The sequence below is a fragment of the Rhinichthys klamathensis genome, unplaced genomic scaffold (assembly GCF_029890125.1).
Source record: "Rhinichthys klamathensis goyatoka isolate OS25496 unplaced genomic scaffold, OSU_Roscu_1.1 h1tg000027l_1, whole genome shotgun sequence".
In the NCBI taxonomy this organism is placed as follows: domain Eukaryota; kingdom Metazoa; phylum Chordata; class Actinopteri; order Cypriniformes; family Leuciscidae; genus Rhinichthys; species Rhinichthys klamathensis.
The window spans coordinates 415,617-432,968 of NW_026606577.1; the positions used below are offsets into that span (position 1 = coordinate 415,617).

General features: G+C 39.7%; 1 protein-coding gene across 1 annotated transcript in view; it reads left to right on the forward strand.

Moving 5' to 3' along the window:
• The first annotated feature begins 399 nt into the window (after positions 1-399).
• The window catches only part of tcf7l1a (transcription factor 7 like 1a), a 35,063-nt gene continuing 18,110 nt past the window's right edge, over positions 400-17,352 (forward strand). Inside the window, 3 exon segments of the mRNA XM_056243548.1 lie at positions 400-1,192; positions 1,313-1,385; positions 1,478-1,602. Of these exon segments, the coding sequence (XP_056099523.1) occupies positions 1,007-1,192; positions 1,313-1,385; positions 1,478-1,602 (384 nt within the window). The 5' untranslated portion in view covers positions 400-1,006.

Consider the following 17,352-nt stretch of genomic DNA (forward strand, 5'->3'; position numbering starts at 1 on the left):
ATAGATAGATAGATAGATAGATAGATAGATAGATAGATAGATAGACAGACAGACAGACAGACAGACAGAGAGACAGACAGACAGATAGATAGATAGATAGATAGATAGATAGATAGATAGATAGATAGATAGATAGATAGATAGATAGATAGATAGATAGATAGATAGATAGATAGATAGATAGATAGATAGATAGATAGATAGATAGATAGATAACGTATTGTTGCAATGAAGCTTATTTGTTTCAATTAATATATTTCATATTATTATTTATGATCATAATTACATAGAATTATTATCAATAGTAGTAGTAGTATCTGGTTGCTGTAGTTGTAATGAATCGTATTATTTGTTTCAATCCAGGAGGTGTTTCTTTCAGGAGTGTTGACTGTCTCTTTAAGGGGATCGTCGTGTGAATAGAGTGTCGGTTTACACCTCAGACTCCTCCTCTTCAGTCTGTGAGGGTGTTTCTTCCTTCTGCCCCGCTCCACTTCTATCATCCAGGGATACAAATGTTTCTTGATCCACATTCGAGTCTGTCATCGGAGCTGAATTATAAATATTAAACACACAGTCGGGGAGTTCGTGCGCTTTCAATCAAACCATGGGATTGACACACTGACACACGGAGAGATTTGGAAGAGAAACTCTGAAGGAACTGGACTGGCTGAAACTTTGAATCCACACCTTTGTTTCGTGAAACTTTTTTTTTGCGTGCATGACTTTTCGTCCTGTGCAGGAGTATCGGAAGATTCCAGCAGCCACGCGAATGGATATTAAATGATGGACTGTTTTGGGGGTTTATTTCAGTGTGGTTTAGTAGGAAGAAAACCCCAATCCCCAACCCACGGGCTTTTGATCTGATCATGGGAAAACTGGGAATGTCTTGTTTTTTCTAGCCTCGGCACATTCGCGCTTCTAAGATTTGGGGTTAGTTCGGATTACAGGTCCTGCTAAGAGAAGAACATTTCGTTTTAATCAGACTTTTGGGTTTTTAAGTGCCAACATGCCTCAACTAAACGGAGGAGGAGGTGATGACCTGGGAGCAAATGATGAACTTATTTCCTTCAAAGATGAGGGTGAGCAAGAGGAGAAAATATCCGAGAATGTGTCGTCGGAGAGAGATCTGGACGATGTGAAATCTTCTCTAGTGAACGAGTCCGAGAACAACAGCAGCTCATCAGACTCCGAAGTAAGCACAACAGTTCTGTAGCCTACTATCATTTCAGTGCACTCGGCATCTAATGCATGCGTATTAAGTGTTAATTGGTAGTGCTAAAACTAAACCAATGCTTTATTTCCCAAATGCAAGCAAACAGACAGGCGTCCTCGACCCAGACCAGAACTAGAAAGTTATGAGAAACAGAGAGAACACTTTGCGGAAGGTAAAAACATTTCGAGACATATTCCGTGTGTTTTGTGTGAGTGGTTTTATGCACCGTAATGACAATTTATTCGTTTGCTTTCGCCCCTAAAGCTTTGAGACGACAACAAGATGGAGGATTTTTCAAGGGACCCCATTATGGTTATCCATTTCTTATGATCCCAGATATTACGAATCCATACCTCTCCAACGGATCGCTATCTCCCAGCACACGAACGGTACGTGCCATTTCACTTTAAACGCAACTATCACCTTCATGACGTCACGCTGCACTCTGTATTTTTTTTTCAGTTGTTCAAAAGTCGCCTTTCAGTGCGCCATATTCGCTTTAAGAAACCCCAGAATTTCCTTTGTTTGCGTTTAGAATCCCTTTTAATACTTCACAACTAGTAAATACCCAAGCAAGCTTCATGTTTCAAAAGTTTACCGTAGTTTCCCCCCTGTTACCACTTGTTGAGTCTGGAGCATGCATGTATTAGGAGGCCATTCTGGTGCATTGCACAATAAGTCATTTACTTGGGCTCACCCGAGCACAAAAGAAGTCTTTATTTGCCGCCTCCAATGGCACGAAAATGGACTTTTCTCTGTGAAATGTCTGCACAATTAATTTTGTATTATCATAACAGGGGACATAGCCTACTGGAGGCAAGCCCAGGCAGATAGGATTCATCCAGGTTTTGGTGTCAGGAATGTTTCTTTACTCCCTTTGTTGTTGTGTGATAGGATGTTGCTGGGTTAGAGAGTTACATTTATGACTGGGCGCATAGATTCTGATTGCATGTTTTTGTGGCTTATGTCATAAAGACCTTTGACTTAATTTGAGCCATATCAAGATTTTCTAGATAACCACCATATAAGTTCTTCCCCATCAGTGAAACTGTCTTTCAATTATAGGGCAGTTAGGCAACTATTGTTATCATTAGTTACCGCTTGACGGCCCTGTCGGAGGTCTCTACTGGATGCCCATTATCTTAATGACATCTTCACCTAGGGGGGTGGTTTGGCTACCTGAGTAGCAAGCCCCCACCGAGGTGTTTTAATCGCAGGCAAATTGCTGCATATGTTTGCCTTCCTCCATTTAGCTTAATTGAAGGATATCTGGAGTGTTTTTTGTGTGCCTGTTGCTCACTAAAGCTGCCCTGTCAATGTATAAGTGATGAGGCATGCGAACGTAGGATAACATGTCATTGTGGAAAAATTTCAGCGAGCCTGTGGCGATAAACATTTGTTCATTGTGCTGCTTACTCGTGAGAATGCTTGAATCTGTTGGTCATGCACTTGGATATTAGATGTTGCATTAGGTTTGCTTGTTTGCAGCACAATGGTTTTTTCAACTCGTCAAATAGCATTATAGCCTGAGAATGGTTGCTGTCGCATGAGTGGTTTGACTAAGGAAAACAGGTTACCTTTAACAGCTGTAACAAAGAGCGACTGTGATTCTAGTAGATAAGATGGATAATAACATCTGACTTCTGGCCTGCTCGTGTGTATTTATGTATGTGTGTGTGTGAGCCTGAAGGCAACTGACTCAACCATGTCTTCCTCAGTGTACAATAGCAAGGTTGTGTATAGTTTTGGAGTACAAAAGTTAGTGAAGCGCCACTCAGTCTATGAGGGAAAAAAACATGTAATGTTACTGAACCGAAGCTGAAAATTGTTTACAGTAACTGTTGGCACTGGGTTTCGAATGTAAACACAACCTGCTATGTGAAGATTTTTCGAGGAACTTTATTTTCTCTCAGCAGTTTTGTTTTGTTTTAGCTTGTACGATGGAAAAACAGTAAAGGATTTCTACAATAGCTTCTCTCTTCCAGTTATAAAGGACCTTCATATACTTTTCTTAACTGAGTTAGTACGCTTTAACAAGGTTTGCTTTGACCCCAGGTTGAAGTTTCTTAAGGATTTATCTTCCACAATGTCCTCTTTTCATAAATGCTAATTCAGCACTTTTGTAGTTTTCAACATCCCCATCAGTTTAACAGCATTGCTCTTTGTTTGCTAATTATCACTTCCTTATTTAATAATGTTTCATAATTGATTTAATTATATTCTAGTGAGTGCAAACGACAGGGTAAAAGTCCAATGCTTTTGTGTGCAGATTAGTCAGTAAATTGTTGTTAGCACTGTGAAGCTAATCTTGTTTGATTTTCTTTTTTGGTTTTGTTGTGACTGCAGTGTTTTGTTTATTAATTTGGTGTGCTAAAGTTTGTTAGATGCTAACATATTTGATGGTATCTTAAATACTCCTAGGCTGTGTGAAATCGGCCCCTCGAGAATTACGTCTCGAAATTCCACTAATATAGTTCACTTAAAGGAGTGAATGAAAAAAAGTGATTGAATTCGGACACTGTGCGCACTGGAAGGGCTGCCGCTTTTGCCTAGTTTGTGCTTGCTGTTTAATAATTTGAAACCATGCAAACTTGCAGCTCCAGTGGTAATGAAAAGGATTATCTTGAACTCTGTCATGGAATATAAACCTTAATTCAACAATTTAATAACCAATCAAAAAGCAATGGATGGATGATTCAGCTGCGGGCGCCATCTTCTGACGAGAATTCATTGGGCGCAACCGTCACAGTGCATTATGGGTATTCTCTACCCATTGAGTGCGGTTGAGTGTACATTGGTTGTACACTTGTTATTGCATTGCATTATGGGATTGGATGATTGCACTTGATTGGTTTTGGACACCTACAAATCGCTGTCCCCTCAAATAGTGCCCTATCTAATGATACAGCAAGCAAATGAACAATTTTTAAGCAAATCGTTGTTTTAGAAGCACTTCCCACTTGTGAATCCACTTCTGTAGAGTGTCGAGCCACACTTTCCCACAATATTAATTAAACTAAAGTGCACTTATTGCACAAAGTAGTACTAGCGAGTAAGTGGCAAGCCCTTGATCGCATAACTGCGCTGTCAGAGCACGTCAGCCCTTTATGACTGGCGTTTTCTTCCCCTCCATCTCTCTTCCACTCTTTAAACTCTCTACTCTACAATGGTATTTTAAGACCCAGAAGACAATATAAAGTAAACAGAGGAATTGTCCTGCGTACAAGAGGGCCTCATTTTACATAAACAAACAGTGCTCAGGAGAGCGGCCCTGTCAACAGCCCAAGCCTTTTCCACACACTCAGCACTCAGAGACGGGGTGGGGGTAGATGGCGAGAGAGAAACCAGGCACCCCCCTCCAGCCCGTCCCACCTCCTCGTCTTCAGCTACAGAGGGGACATTGTCCAGGCCTTTAAGTTAAGACAGCATTCCTGTAGTGCAAGACGGTTCAGGAAAGCTGAAAACCGGTGTACGAATGTTTGCTCAAATGACCGAATAAACAAAGATTTACAATTTTATCCCGAGTTAATGTGTTATAGGGTAGGATGTTTTTTTTTTCTTCTCCTGTAAGGATAAACTAAACAAATCCAAATTAATCTAGGCATATTTCAGTCTCTCTTTTGCTGTTTAGAAGTGTGCACTATGAATGCTGTGTCTTGTTAGGAGTCCAGGAATTACATGAGACATAAACCAATTCTGCTTTTCCCCCTTTTAATGTTACTGCTTCTTCAAGAGGCGACCGTTTAAAAACGTTCCTGCCGTTGGACGCGTTCCACCGAAGACCCTCTCTCTGGTAACTTGATTATTGACCGAGATTAAAACCAGACAGTTCCTTAAAGAAAGAAATGTCAAGCCAAACATTATTTTCCTCCTCTGGTTTTCCACACAAGCTTGTCGTCGCTCTAGTCGTCGGATTTTTTTTTTTTGAACCAGGCAAAATAAAGACCTAATTTACAAACGTTCCTCCTTAAAGGAGAGTGGTTTATGGATCTGTATGTGAGGGCAAACCACAGGGGCTGAAGAAATGCAACAGGAAGTAGATAAAGGAATGCAGGGAGCTGTTCCCAAGGCCAGAGTCGTAACGCAGATCTCTTTCCTGTTGATCATATCACGTCCTGCGCTGGTCGAATGGACTCATTCAGAATCTGCTGTATTTTTGTGATTGCTTTATCTCTTTGGCCAATTATCTTCATATGGGCCAGTGTTTACAATATAGCGTAGATAGCAAAAGCACCGTCATTACACTGTGGTTTTAATCTGTTTTTGTTGTAATGAAGCAGAACTGTAGCTCCGTCTAAAGCATCTGCGATGATTTTTTTTTAACTCTTTGCCAATAATTAGCCTGTTACTCATACAGTCCTTGAAAAAGTGTGTGTGTGTTTTTTTTAATAAAAATATATTTAATTGTTGAATAGTTTAAACTGTTTATACCAATTTTTCACTTTTTCTTTTTATGCTGACTTGCCGAGAAAACTGTACGTATGCCATTGGTAAGTTAGTGAAAAGTGTAAACACTGTGGCGCTGTCAAAACATTGACTATTTGTTAAACATTTCTACCTGCCCGGCATAGCAACATTGTTTCAGCCAATGGTGTGAGTTTGGGGCGGGGCTATTTGTTTGAATGACCAATGGCAGAATGGGGGTAGAGTCATTTATTTGCTACAGAAATCACCTTTTAGAAACTGATATTTCTTTTTATTTGTCTCAAGAAAGTATTATTGTATAACTAGTATAGTATTAGTGTATAATAGTAGGCTTTATTTATTCATACTTTGAAAGACTGATTTTCTTAAATAAATAAGCCTATTATTCTGAATATTTGGCATTATACAGTCTTTTTTTAATACAATTTGTTTGTAACTTTCACCTCGATATTCAGGTGTGTGTTTACCTTCTTCATTGTAAAGTAATCTTTTCATTTGTCTGCCATCACATGATTTGTCCTTGTGGGACTTTAACTATTCTGGAAATATTTGAAAACTATTCAAAATGATTATCAGTGTCCGAAGACATATCAGGAATCTAAAATGAATGCAGTTATCATGATCTTTTAGGGACGTCCTCCATTGGGAGGAATATAACAGCATATTTTTTCCCGAGGCAGAATGGATTGGAGTTTCTCTGTTGGTTTAGTGAGTGTGTGTGAGCTCCTGACGTCACTCTCTCCATTGATAAGATTGCGCTGGCAGTGGTCAGCGCTCATCAGAACCCACTTCATGTTCGGTTGCATGTCCTGCAATGAATTTCACAGACCCCCCCCACCTCCCTTTCAGTCGCAAAAAACAGCTAGCTCTCACTCAGAGCTGCGTACTGACTTCATGCATCACTCCATGCTAATAAAACTTGATTGTGCCGGGGATAAAGTTTAAGGGGGTGGGGGGGCTTCAGGCTTCAGGCTTCATCAGTCTGGTATTTTTAACAGCTGTTTTCAGTTATTACCTCGCAGTCAGAGCTTCCTGGGGCCTCGGGAGGGAGGGAGGGAGGGAGCGGGGTGCAGGGGGGTAGTTAGGGGTAAAGCATTATGGGGAAAAAACTGAGCAAGCTGTGGGGATGAGGGTGCCAGGTGGGTGAGAAAGTGGGCATGTAGCCAGGAAGCTTGTGTGTGTGTGCGTCCTGTTGGCTTGGTTGAAGCACGTGAATGCTGCGATAACTTATCTCATCGCAGCCCTCTTCGGTCTCACATGGCCTTGTTGTGCCCGCTGCTTCATGCTAGGCTGAAAAGGCCTAGGGGAGATCTGATATCAGCAGCCTCAGGATTTTCTTGTAGGGTGAGGTGTACTAAGCTAGAATGTAAGCTAATTCCTTTTGTGATCAGTTGCTTTATGATATGGTTATTGAGCTGTGCTTTTAATTACTGCTGTCTCCCCCCCCCCCCCCCCCCCCCCCCCTAATGTTACCTTTAGTACAAGGAATGCATGTTGTCTGACATACAAAACCTGATAAAAGTGATTGGCTGATATGGATTTTTTAAGGGCCGATTCCATCATTGTTGTCATTATATTTATATGTATATTTATATATATATAATCTTTAACAAATCTCAAAATTAATTTAGGGCTGTCAAACGATTAATCACGATTAATCGCATCCAAAATAAAAGTTTGTGTTTACATAATATATGTGTGTGTACTGTGTTTAAATGCACACATGTAAAATATGTTATTTATATATAAAATGTTTATATTTATATAAAATATACATTATATATAGGCTACATTCAGTCTATATACAGTATATACATGCAAATATTTCTTAAATACACATGCATGTGTGGGTATTTATGTATTAAAAATAATTATACACAGTACACACACATATTATGTAAACACAAACTTTTATTTTGGATGCGATTAATCACGCTTAATCGTTTGACAGCCCAAATGAATATCCATTTTACATAATAATTAATATCCATTGTAGTACCATGAATCCTAAACTCGATAGCATTTAAGTAGTGATTTTAGTTTTAGTAACCCCAGAAATTTTTTAGAATTTCTGTCTTGTATTATGTTGAGATGTCTTGTATAGTTTTGTAAGTTGTAAATCTTGTATCATTTACCTTATTGCTGACATGGCATTAAAAAAGCCAATAAACATACAAACAATCAATTTAATTTATTTAGACGAAATAGAATGTGATTTTAATATCGGCCATCTAGATTAAAATCTGTTCATTATATAAAGCGATCGAGTCTCATCAGAATATTTGGACTAAGCCGCTCAATTCATATAGATTAGTTTTACGATTTCTTAATGAACTTTGAAGCATCAAAGTGTCAGTTGCGCAGCTGTCAACGGAGGGACCGAAAGCTCTCAGATTTAATCAAAAATATCTTCATTTGTGTTCCGAAGGTGAACGTAAGTCTTACGGGTTTGGAACGACATGAGGGTGAGTAATTAATGACAGAAGTTAAATTTTTGGATGAACTAACCCTTTAAGCCCACAAATAATTGTCCAAATATTGAAGGGAGTTGCTAGCATTAGCAATGAGTGTATGTATTATTGTAATGGTGTCAGCCGCAAGCTCCGCCCATATTGAGCGCCTTTCCTTGTCTTAAGGAGTCATCGGTGGAGAAGCTCTTTGTGGGCAGGGGCTTGGGGGTGGGCAGGCAGCCCTGATTCTCGTGTGAAATGAGGGATGTTCTATAGTGACTCTTGGCCGAGGCGCAGGGAGTGTATGGGAGCTTTTATGAATAGGGGCCTTTCAGTCGTTCAGTATGGCTCTGAAAGGCTGAACAAAAGCCTAGAGGGTGGCGACTGAGAGCTACACGGTAGATCCACAAAACACTTCACTTTGCAGCGGCGTAGTCGTAATCCCTAAGACATCAGCCATTCCAAATGCATGCATTCAAGAAATGTCACGTAAACAAAGTGGACGGCTGACAAATCTTCGTGAAGTTTAACACCATAATTGGCGTTCAATTGACGAGGCTTATGGTTGTCAAAATGCTGGATTTGTTGTAGGTCTGGGAATCTTATTCAAACCCTATGGCTGCTGATATTTTGTGGGATGTTGTTTGGGAAGCTGTACACTAGATTTAATTGGTTTTTCCATGCGTTTGACAGTGAGATACATCTTCACATTGTTTCAGTTAGGGGTGAGAGGTCAAGGTTCATAGCCTGTTGACGTGACTCACAGTTGAGTGGGCACCAAAGTTCCCAGATTCCAGCAGGGGGGTCGTCGTTGCGCTCCAGGGCTGGGAGCTTTCTCCCGCCTCTTTCCCTTCTAAACTCTCCATTCGGATTTGCTCGAAGCTGTCAGACAACGTGTAGCGTAAAAAACAGCGGAGGCCTCACACACACACACCCTGCCGCTCACTTCCTCTCAAAAACGATGGTCCGTGGCGTGATGATTAATTAGAAAAGAAGAACAAAACAAAACCTTTGCTTCAGTTCTTTTGGCTCCAGACATTCATTGGCCCGCCACAGTCTGGATCATTCAGATTGGTGGAGTGGAAGTGACATAACCGCTGGCACAAAAGAGCAGCCGTGTGATTGGAGGAGAATGCGCATTGTGTACCGCTGGGGGGTCCGCCACAGACGCAGCGCTTCTACTGCTCTCACCCTGACCACAAGGTTGAGAGCGGCTCCATTGTCACATGACATGTTCACACTGGACCACAAGCTTTTGTGTGTGTGTGAGTGTGTTTTTTTTGTTCGTACGTGAGAGTGTATGTCTTATCCAGCTGGGCCTTGTCGGTCAGGGCATGGGCCGCCCCTCCCCGCGCACAGCTGCAGTTTGGGCCCAGAGGCGCAGTTGAGGGCTTGTGAAAACCCCCTGAGCCTTCCTCATTTCTCCAGATGAGTACCTCATTGTAATCGACTGAACAGGAGTGCACTGATTTTTTTTTAATGCTCTGAACTTTTTACTTTTGTGTTACTTATAAACTTGTCTAACAGTTCCATCCTTTACCTTTGTTGATGTTGTAATCAATCAAAACTCGTGCACCATTTTAGGTTTCTTATAAACTTGTTGAAATGGTCACCTCTCCCAAACATTGCTTAAAAGGAAAGTTCACTCAAAAATGAAAATTCTGTCATTAATTATTCTCCCTCATGTCGTTCCAAACCCATAAGACTTTTGTTCATCTTCGGCACACAAATGAAGAAATCTGAGAGCTTTTTATCCCTCCATAGACAGCTACACAACTGAGACTAAATTCAATCTGTTCATCATATAAAGTGATCGAGTCTCTTCAGAAAATTTGGACTGCACCACTTAGTTTTACGATCTCTTTATGAACTTTTTGAAGCATCAAAGTGTCAGTTGTGAAGCTGTCAGTGTCAATGGAGGGACAGAAAGCTGATTTGATTTCATCAAAAAGATCTTCATTTGTGTTCCGAAGATGAATGAAAGTCTTGCTGGTTTGGTCGACATGAGGGTGAGTAATTAATGACAGAATCAACATTTTTGGGTGAACTATCCCTTTAACTTTGCTGACATTAGTTTTTAATTTTAAACTTATAAACTTAAAGATGGTGATAACCATTTCAGTAGTTACATGTCCTAACGAGTTTTGTTTCAAAAAAGTTAAGGGATGTAACCATTTAAAAGTTTAGGGGGTGTAACTGTAGGTTTCCAACATTTTTTTCACAACATTTAACTTTTCCAATAGTTACATCCCTTAACTTTATATTCTGTAGTCAACCAAAAAAAATCATTTTGAGTTCTTATAGACTTACAGACGTCGTAGTCAACCAATAGTTCACTTATAAACTTGTTTCTTATAAACTTGTTGTAATTGGTGACGCAGCAATTGTAATGGTTACCAGGTGCTCCCAGTTTGGGTCGGGTAAACTGTTGGAAAATTTAGGGGATGTAACTGTTTCCAGCAGTTAGTAAGTTTTCTAACTTTGTTGACTATGTTGTCAACCAAAACTCATTAGGAGACGTAACTGTTGGAACATTAATCACTTTTGACAAGATTATAACAAACCCAAAATGGAGAATGTGTTTTTGTTGACTACAATGTCACCAAAGTTAGGGGATGTAACTGCTTGAAAGTTTATAGGATGAAACTGAAGAAAATGTTTCCAACAACTTTTTCCAACCCTTCACTTTTCCAGCAGTTATGTCTCCTAACTTTGTTAATGCGGCAACCAACCAAAACTTGTACACAATTTTAGGTTTCTTATAGATTTGTTGAAAGTGGTGACTTATCTAACAGTTATGTTCTCTACCTTAGTTGATGTGAAATTAAAGGAGTAGTTCACTTTTTAAAAAACTTTTGCTGATAATTTACTCACCCCCCATGTCATCCAAGATGTCCATGTCTTTCTTTCTTCAGTCGAAAATAAATTAAGGTTTTTGATGAAAACACTCTAGGATTTTTAGAAAATGAACGAGTCTTTTTTCGAGTCATTTCGTTCATTCAACGAACGAAATGACTCAAAAAAAGATTTGTTCATTTTGATGAACGAGTTCGAACAGGAGAGTCACGAACGTGCATCACAGAACAGAGCAAGGCGAGCATTTGTGCTTGTAAAACTTAAAAGTTTTTATCTATTTTTGAAATGACCGATCGTTTCGCAAGATAAGACCCTTATTCATCGTCTGGTGTCGTTTAAAGCCGTTTGAAGCTGCACTGAAACTGTCATTTGGACCTTGGACCGTTTGGACCCCATTGAAGTCCATTATATGGAGAAAAATCCTAGAATATTTTCATCAAAAACCTTAATTTCTTTTCGACTGAAGAAAGAAAGACATGGACATCTTGGATGACATGGGGGTGAGTAAATTATCAGCAAAAGTTTTTTAAAAAGTGAACTACTCCTTTAATGACGTGGCAGTTAGAATGATTACCAAGATCAACCTTTTTAAAAGAAACCGACAGATGGATTAACGCAATGGCCTACCTGGCACGTGCCCAGCGCGCTAGACCAGAGGGGGGCACCTGTTGGGCACCCAAAATAACGTGAAATCAACCGACGGGAACCCCCTACCTCAACCGGGGTGGGGACCCCCGAAACCAAGGGGGGCCTTGCCCAGTCCTTGCCTAGGACATTGCCTCGTCATAATCCGTCCCTTGAAACAGAATCATGGATAAAGAGTTTTGTTTGATGTAAAATGTTGGAGAAGCTGGAGGACGTAGCTCTGTTGACATTGTCATCAATCACAACTCTTCCTCCAGTTGGTGAAATTAAGTTGAAGTATGACGTTCATGATCAATATTCATGTTTTTTTTATTGTGCGACCCAGGCGCCAGTTAGCAGATTGTTTAGGTTTTATACTGTTTGCCTGCGATTGTAAACAATTCCTAGCATCGCATCTCGCCCTCTCTGAAACACTCCCACAGTTTGTCATGGCCAATGTCGATGGTGCGTTCTCCTAGACCCAACCTCGTGAAAAACCACACAAACACGCTGTGTGTACTTTAGAGCCAGTTACAGCTGCGAGCAGTGAAATCTGGATTGTGTTAGCCCTTGCACTGTGATTTATAAATTGTTTCTCAGGCCATAAATTCCCACTATAATTGCACTCCAAGCCCCCTTCCACTCTCCTCACTCTTTCTCTCCCCCCTTCTTTCCCTCTCCATCTTTCACTTCTTCGCCTCCTGCCCTTCCAGACGCACACACACACGCTCCGGAGGTACGTGGTCCGGCACTAATTGTTTGCAGGAGGGAACTGGTTTGACAAGGCAGAAAGTTTTTGAAATTAGGCAGGGCGGTCACCATTGTGAGTCAGGGCTGTACGTCGCAGGTATGTTGTGTCATGCCTCCATATCGCCCCCCTTGGACTATTATTGCACAATAGCAGTTGTAAATGGTCTAAAGATAACGCTTCAGTCATTTAGTGCAATTTGGCAAAAATCTGCATGATTTCCTCTCCTGCATTTAATTGCAGAGGGATTTTTTTTCTCTCCTGAATGTGAAATTCGCTCCCTCGGGCCTCTCTGTGGTAGATTCAAGTTTTATCCTTCGCAGCCAACAGGTTATAAAAAATATCCCTGTTTATTTGTTGTGCCTCGAGTTAGGTCTCCATATGGAGGGAAGCTTATCAACAAATCCGCTTTAAACAAGCAAAACTGCAGTGGCTGCTGTGTGAACGTTTTGCAGTTCTGTTGCAATCGGGTGACATGATTATTTAAAAAAATGTTTTACTCTTTTGACGCTGGTTGAACTGGTTGTGTTTTAGCAGGAGGGGAATATTGGGGTGAAGTTTGAGTTAGTGTGTGCGTGTGTGTGTGTGTGTGTGTGTGTGTGTGTGCTGGGGGGAGGTAGTCTACCAAGAGGACACAATAAGCCCTTTGTCTTCATTATGCACTTAGCATTTGAGAAAGACAATAAGGTTTCTCTATTTTACTTTATCTTCAACTGTCTTTAATGCATGTGCATCTCGATTTTAGTAGAAATGTGTCATTTAGTCTTATTCAAATACTTACAGTCTGCATTGTTTCAGTCAAATGATATTATTATTATTGCAAAGTATAGTTATTATGATAAGTTGGATGCCTACAAAGTTGTAGATTACTATAGCGAGCATTTTTGGGTTATAAAATGTCTTTGTTATCCCTCTTGGCTGCTTGTGGGTTAACAAGCCCAGGCTGTTCATCGTAAACCTGGGTATAGTAGTTTGGACTGCAGTGTTGTAACCAGATACCGAAAAACTGGAAACCGCATAACTGTCTTGTAATTGACTTTAAGAAGGGTGGCTGCATTTTGCCTTTGCAGAAACAGAACTCTCAACAGACAGCTTATTACTTTCTCGTGGTCGTAATTATGTGTTGGGTTTTATTTGACCTACTGTTTTGTCTTGCGCCACAATAACGCTCTTATTCCTTATGTTGTCAAGGTTTGTTTGTGCTTATCTGGTGTAATAGTACATGTCCATACAATTTTACATTTTTAATTATGAAAAATTAAATCACACTAATATAATAATAATCTTTTTCTCTTCGTTTTGGCCTTCCGTTCACACTGAGACTGCGTTTTTGATCTTGTGAAAACGCTTTCCCAAGTGGATAAATTTGAAAACGCAGTGTAGTGTGGACTGTGAAACAAAACGGAGGTATTTGAAAACGATGATGCATGTTTTGTCATCTGACGCATAATAAACTGATAGATATGTATGCTTATGTGCCTGTTATGTAGGGCGGGGCGATTTTTATGATTAATTCGAATTTAATGTTTCGCCATGAGTTTATTATTTTTAAATCGAGAAATGGCGGTTTTTAATAAAATGTTAGCAAACTTAACTGTTGTCATTGCTGAATTGTCAACATGTCTAATTGTTAAGACAAGAAAATGATCCAACCACATGATGGCGCGCCTGATGAACCGCTCTTGTGCGACGCCCTCTATGAACGTAGAACACATCGCTAATCTTAAGCGGCTGTTCGCTCAGAAATGCGGTATTGCGTTGAAAAAAAAAACGAGTCGTGGTCATTTGTAATGGGGAAAATGGCAAAGTTAGACGTGATTTAAAAAAATTTTTTTTACTTGAACACCACGTTGTTAGAATGCCGTTTCAGATGCTGCAAAAGACTCGAGACACGAGTGCAACAGCCAAACACGTGCGCTAAACATAAAAACAATAGGAAAAATAGCGCAATGGAATGCAAAAACCTGTAAAATAACTAGGCTACTGTATGTTTGCATGATGGTGACAGGATGAAAGGATTTGTAGTTAAAGGCTTTTAATAATAGCCCATTACTGGTGTTATTTATTGCTATTACTTTTCGGCTAAGAAATATTTAGCATTTTATTTTATATTATTTCTGAGTATATAGATAGTATTATGTTTAAGATGAGTTTGTACAATATTTCATGCGTACTTTGTTTTACATTTACACCATGTTGATCACTTCATGTGTGGTGCACTTGGATTTATCACTTTTTTTAACCAGATGGTTAATAAAGAATATGTTACTTGAATCATATTGTAGTTACGGTTTTAAGTTGACTAGTTTAACAATAAAAAAAATCTTGAATCGGGTCAATTCTGAAAAAATCAAGATGTTATTTTTTTGCCATATCTCCCAGCCCTTACTGTTATGTGCTATTCACTCTGTTGCTAAACATGTTACTTTGTACACTCTTCATATCACAGTCCTGCAGAGATGACAAAAAATGTACTGGCATTTGCTGTCCTGCGGCGAAACATGAGCGCGGTTACGTTTTAGACCAAACATATAATGCTGAGATATCTTGCTAAATAAAATGACTCTGCCAGAAGAATAGCATGATAACTTAATTATGTCTGTATCATCTCAGTGAGCTTTTATGAGGATTTACGCATGCGCAGTAAGGTGAATTTAGCGTTTTCCGATGTTTCAGTGTGGACAGAGAGTGTTTTGAAACGAAAACGGCGTTTTCAAAATGATCCTGATTAATGTAGACATAGCCTAAAGTGTGTTTTTGTGATCAGAAACTGAAGGTGTCTCCCAAAGGTAGTTCCTTTTTTTCTTCTGCAACCGGACGGTTGATGAATGCAAACTTGGTCTCTGTTGCCGTCCCTAAATGGGCCACATTGCCATGGAAACCCCTGGTCTCCGGATGGCTGACCTCTGAACCAGTTCTTTAAGTAGGCAGTGAATGGAGGGAGTAGTGTTATCAGTGAGGTCACAATAGTATCCATGGGAACTCGGAGAGCAACTGTCAGTCATGAGTCTTTCCTGTTGAGGCTGAAGCCCAGTTCTGTGTGGAAGCCACTGGCTTGATGAAAAGAAGCACTTTAACGCATCTAATGTAGGCAGGTCAGTCAGCGCCACTGAACTACTGGAACAAACCACAAACATGTGCTCTGTTGCATTAGGATTTGTAAGTGAATTTTTGTTTTGCTTTTTGTTTTTTAAGTAGGGATTTACTGAATTTCCACCTGAGTTGCCAATAGCAGATCATTGTGTTTTGACTGATATTTGACTGACTGGTGTAGAAAAATAGTAAACCATTTAAACATTTATTTTAATTTTAAAATTTAAGAGCTGTTGTTTAATTAAACATATGGCTGATATAGTTAGTGACTAATATTATAGATGTATATTGTGTTGACAGTTTTAAAAAATCACAATTTACAAGAGTATCTAAAATATTTTAGTACTTTTGTAACCTTACTATACTGTCCAAATGAGACTAATAAATAATAATTATATATATATATATATATATATATATAATTTATTATCCTTTCTTCAGTTTGAACCAGAGATGTGTTTTTTTAAATTGAAAAAAAAAAAGAGAGTACATTATCTGCTTCACAAATTGGCCTAATTAAACCGATTCTCATCATTAATAATAATAATCTTGGCCTATACCAAATTATATTGTGCATCCCTAATAAATAAAAATGACTTATTTGCCCTAAAATGACATTGCAGATTATTTTGATCAAAGTAATCTTTTATTTCAAAAAAAATTGGGCTAAATTTATTTTATGCTGTGGCCATTTATATGCACACAGGTTTGGATCCAATTCCTGAAACAAAATTAGCATCTGCTGATCCCTTGTACATGAAAGTTCCCAGAACCTTGTTGAATTACTTCCTAATGTGATCGGTGGATGAATAGGTGATTTGTTGGTTAAATTACTGCAATCCATCCGATTAATGTTCCTGTAATAAGATAAGTCTGCTTTAATGAGCTTCTCCTCCTCCTCTGAGTTTAATCTCTGAACTCAGACTTCATAATTACATAATGTTTTGCCTATGTTGTTTTTGTTGTTCAAATGGTTTTTTTTTCCTCCTTCCCGGCTCAGATCTCTAATTCATATTTGGAGGCGGTCAAGAATTCCTCTCTTTTCCCTGCAAATTAATTTCCAATTAGCACAGATAGGGGTGTCGTTTGCCTATGAATTGTTTACTTAATTATCGGAAACTCTTGCAGCTCTTAAACAAACAATAGGCCTGAATGCCAACCTGCGGTGAGGGAGGGCTGGAAACCGCCGTCTCTATTGTCTTTCCCTCTGGCAGCAGTGAAAAGAGCAGCAAGAGGTGTCGCTCGCATAAATAAATGAGTCAGGTGATGTCAGACCCCTCTGGCCGCATCAGGGCACTGCCCTATAGGCATACATGCATGTAATCCAGAGCCTTTTGTCTGTCTTAACTGTTCTGATGCTGAGATGTAATGGATTCCTTTGTGCTCCACCAGCGTCCTGCTCCATTCTAGTGGAGGGTGTGTGTGGAATGGGTGAAAACATCGGGGAGAAATGTAGGCCATCCTTAGTTTGAATGATTGACATGACCTACTTGGCTCCGCCCCACTCAGGATTTGTCCAATCCCCACCCCCCCCAATAACGCTGTGCTATTCTGTGGATGCGGTTGCTGTTTGAGGTACAGCGTTTAAAATCCCCGGTATCCAAAACGAAGCTTGTGGTTGCAGCAACACATGTTGAGACTTCCAGATATCCCCTTAAAGAGGTGTCTTCTTCTCGGTTTTGACAAAAGGCTTCATTTCATCCAGCATATGACTGTCAAGAGTATATTTGTGAAGTTTTAAGTTGTCATAATCCTGTTAAAGATCCAAATCATCTTCGCTCAGCGGTGCAGAAAGTATTTAAGCAGCATTTCAATCTTTCTCTGTGACCTCTTGACATCAAGTAGACGCCGGCTACAAACGCACTCCAGGTGTATTTATGAAATGAAACCGCATGAACCCGGTTAGAAGTATGTCTTCGGGCTTAGCCTGCCTAGGGCAATGA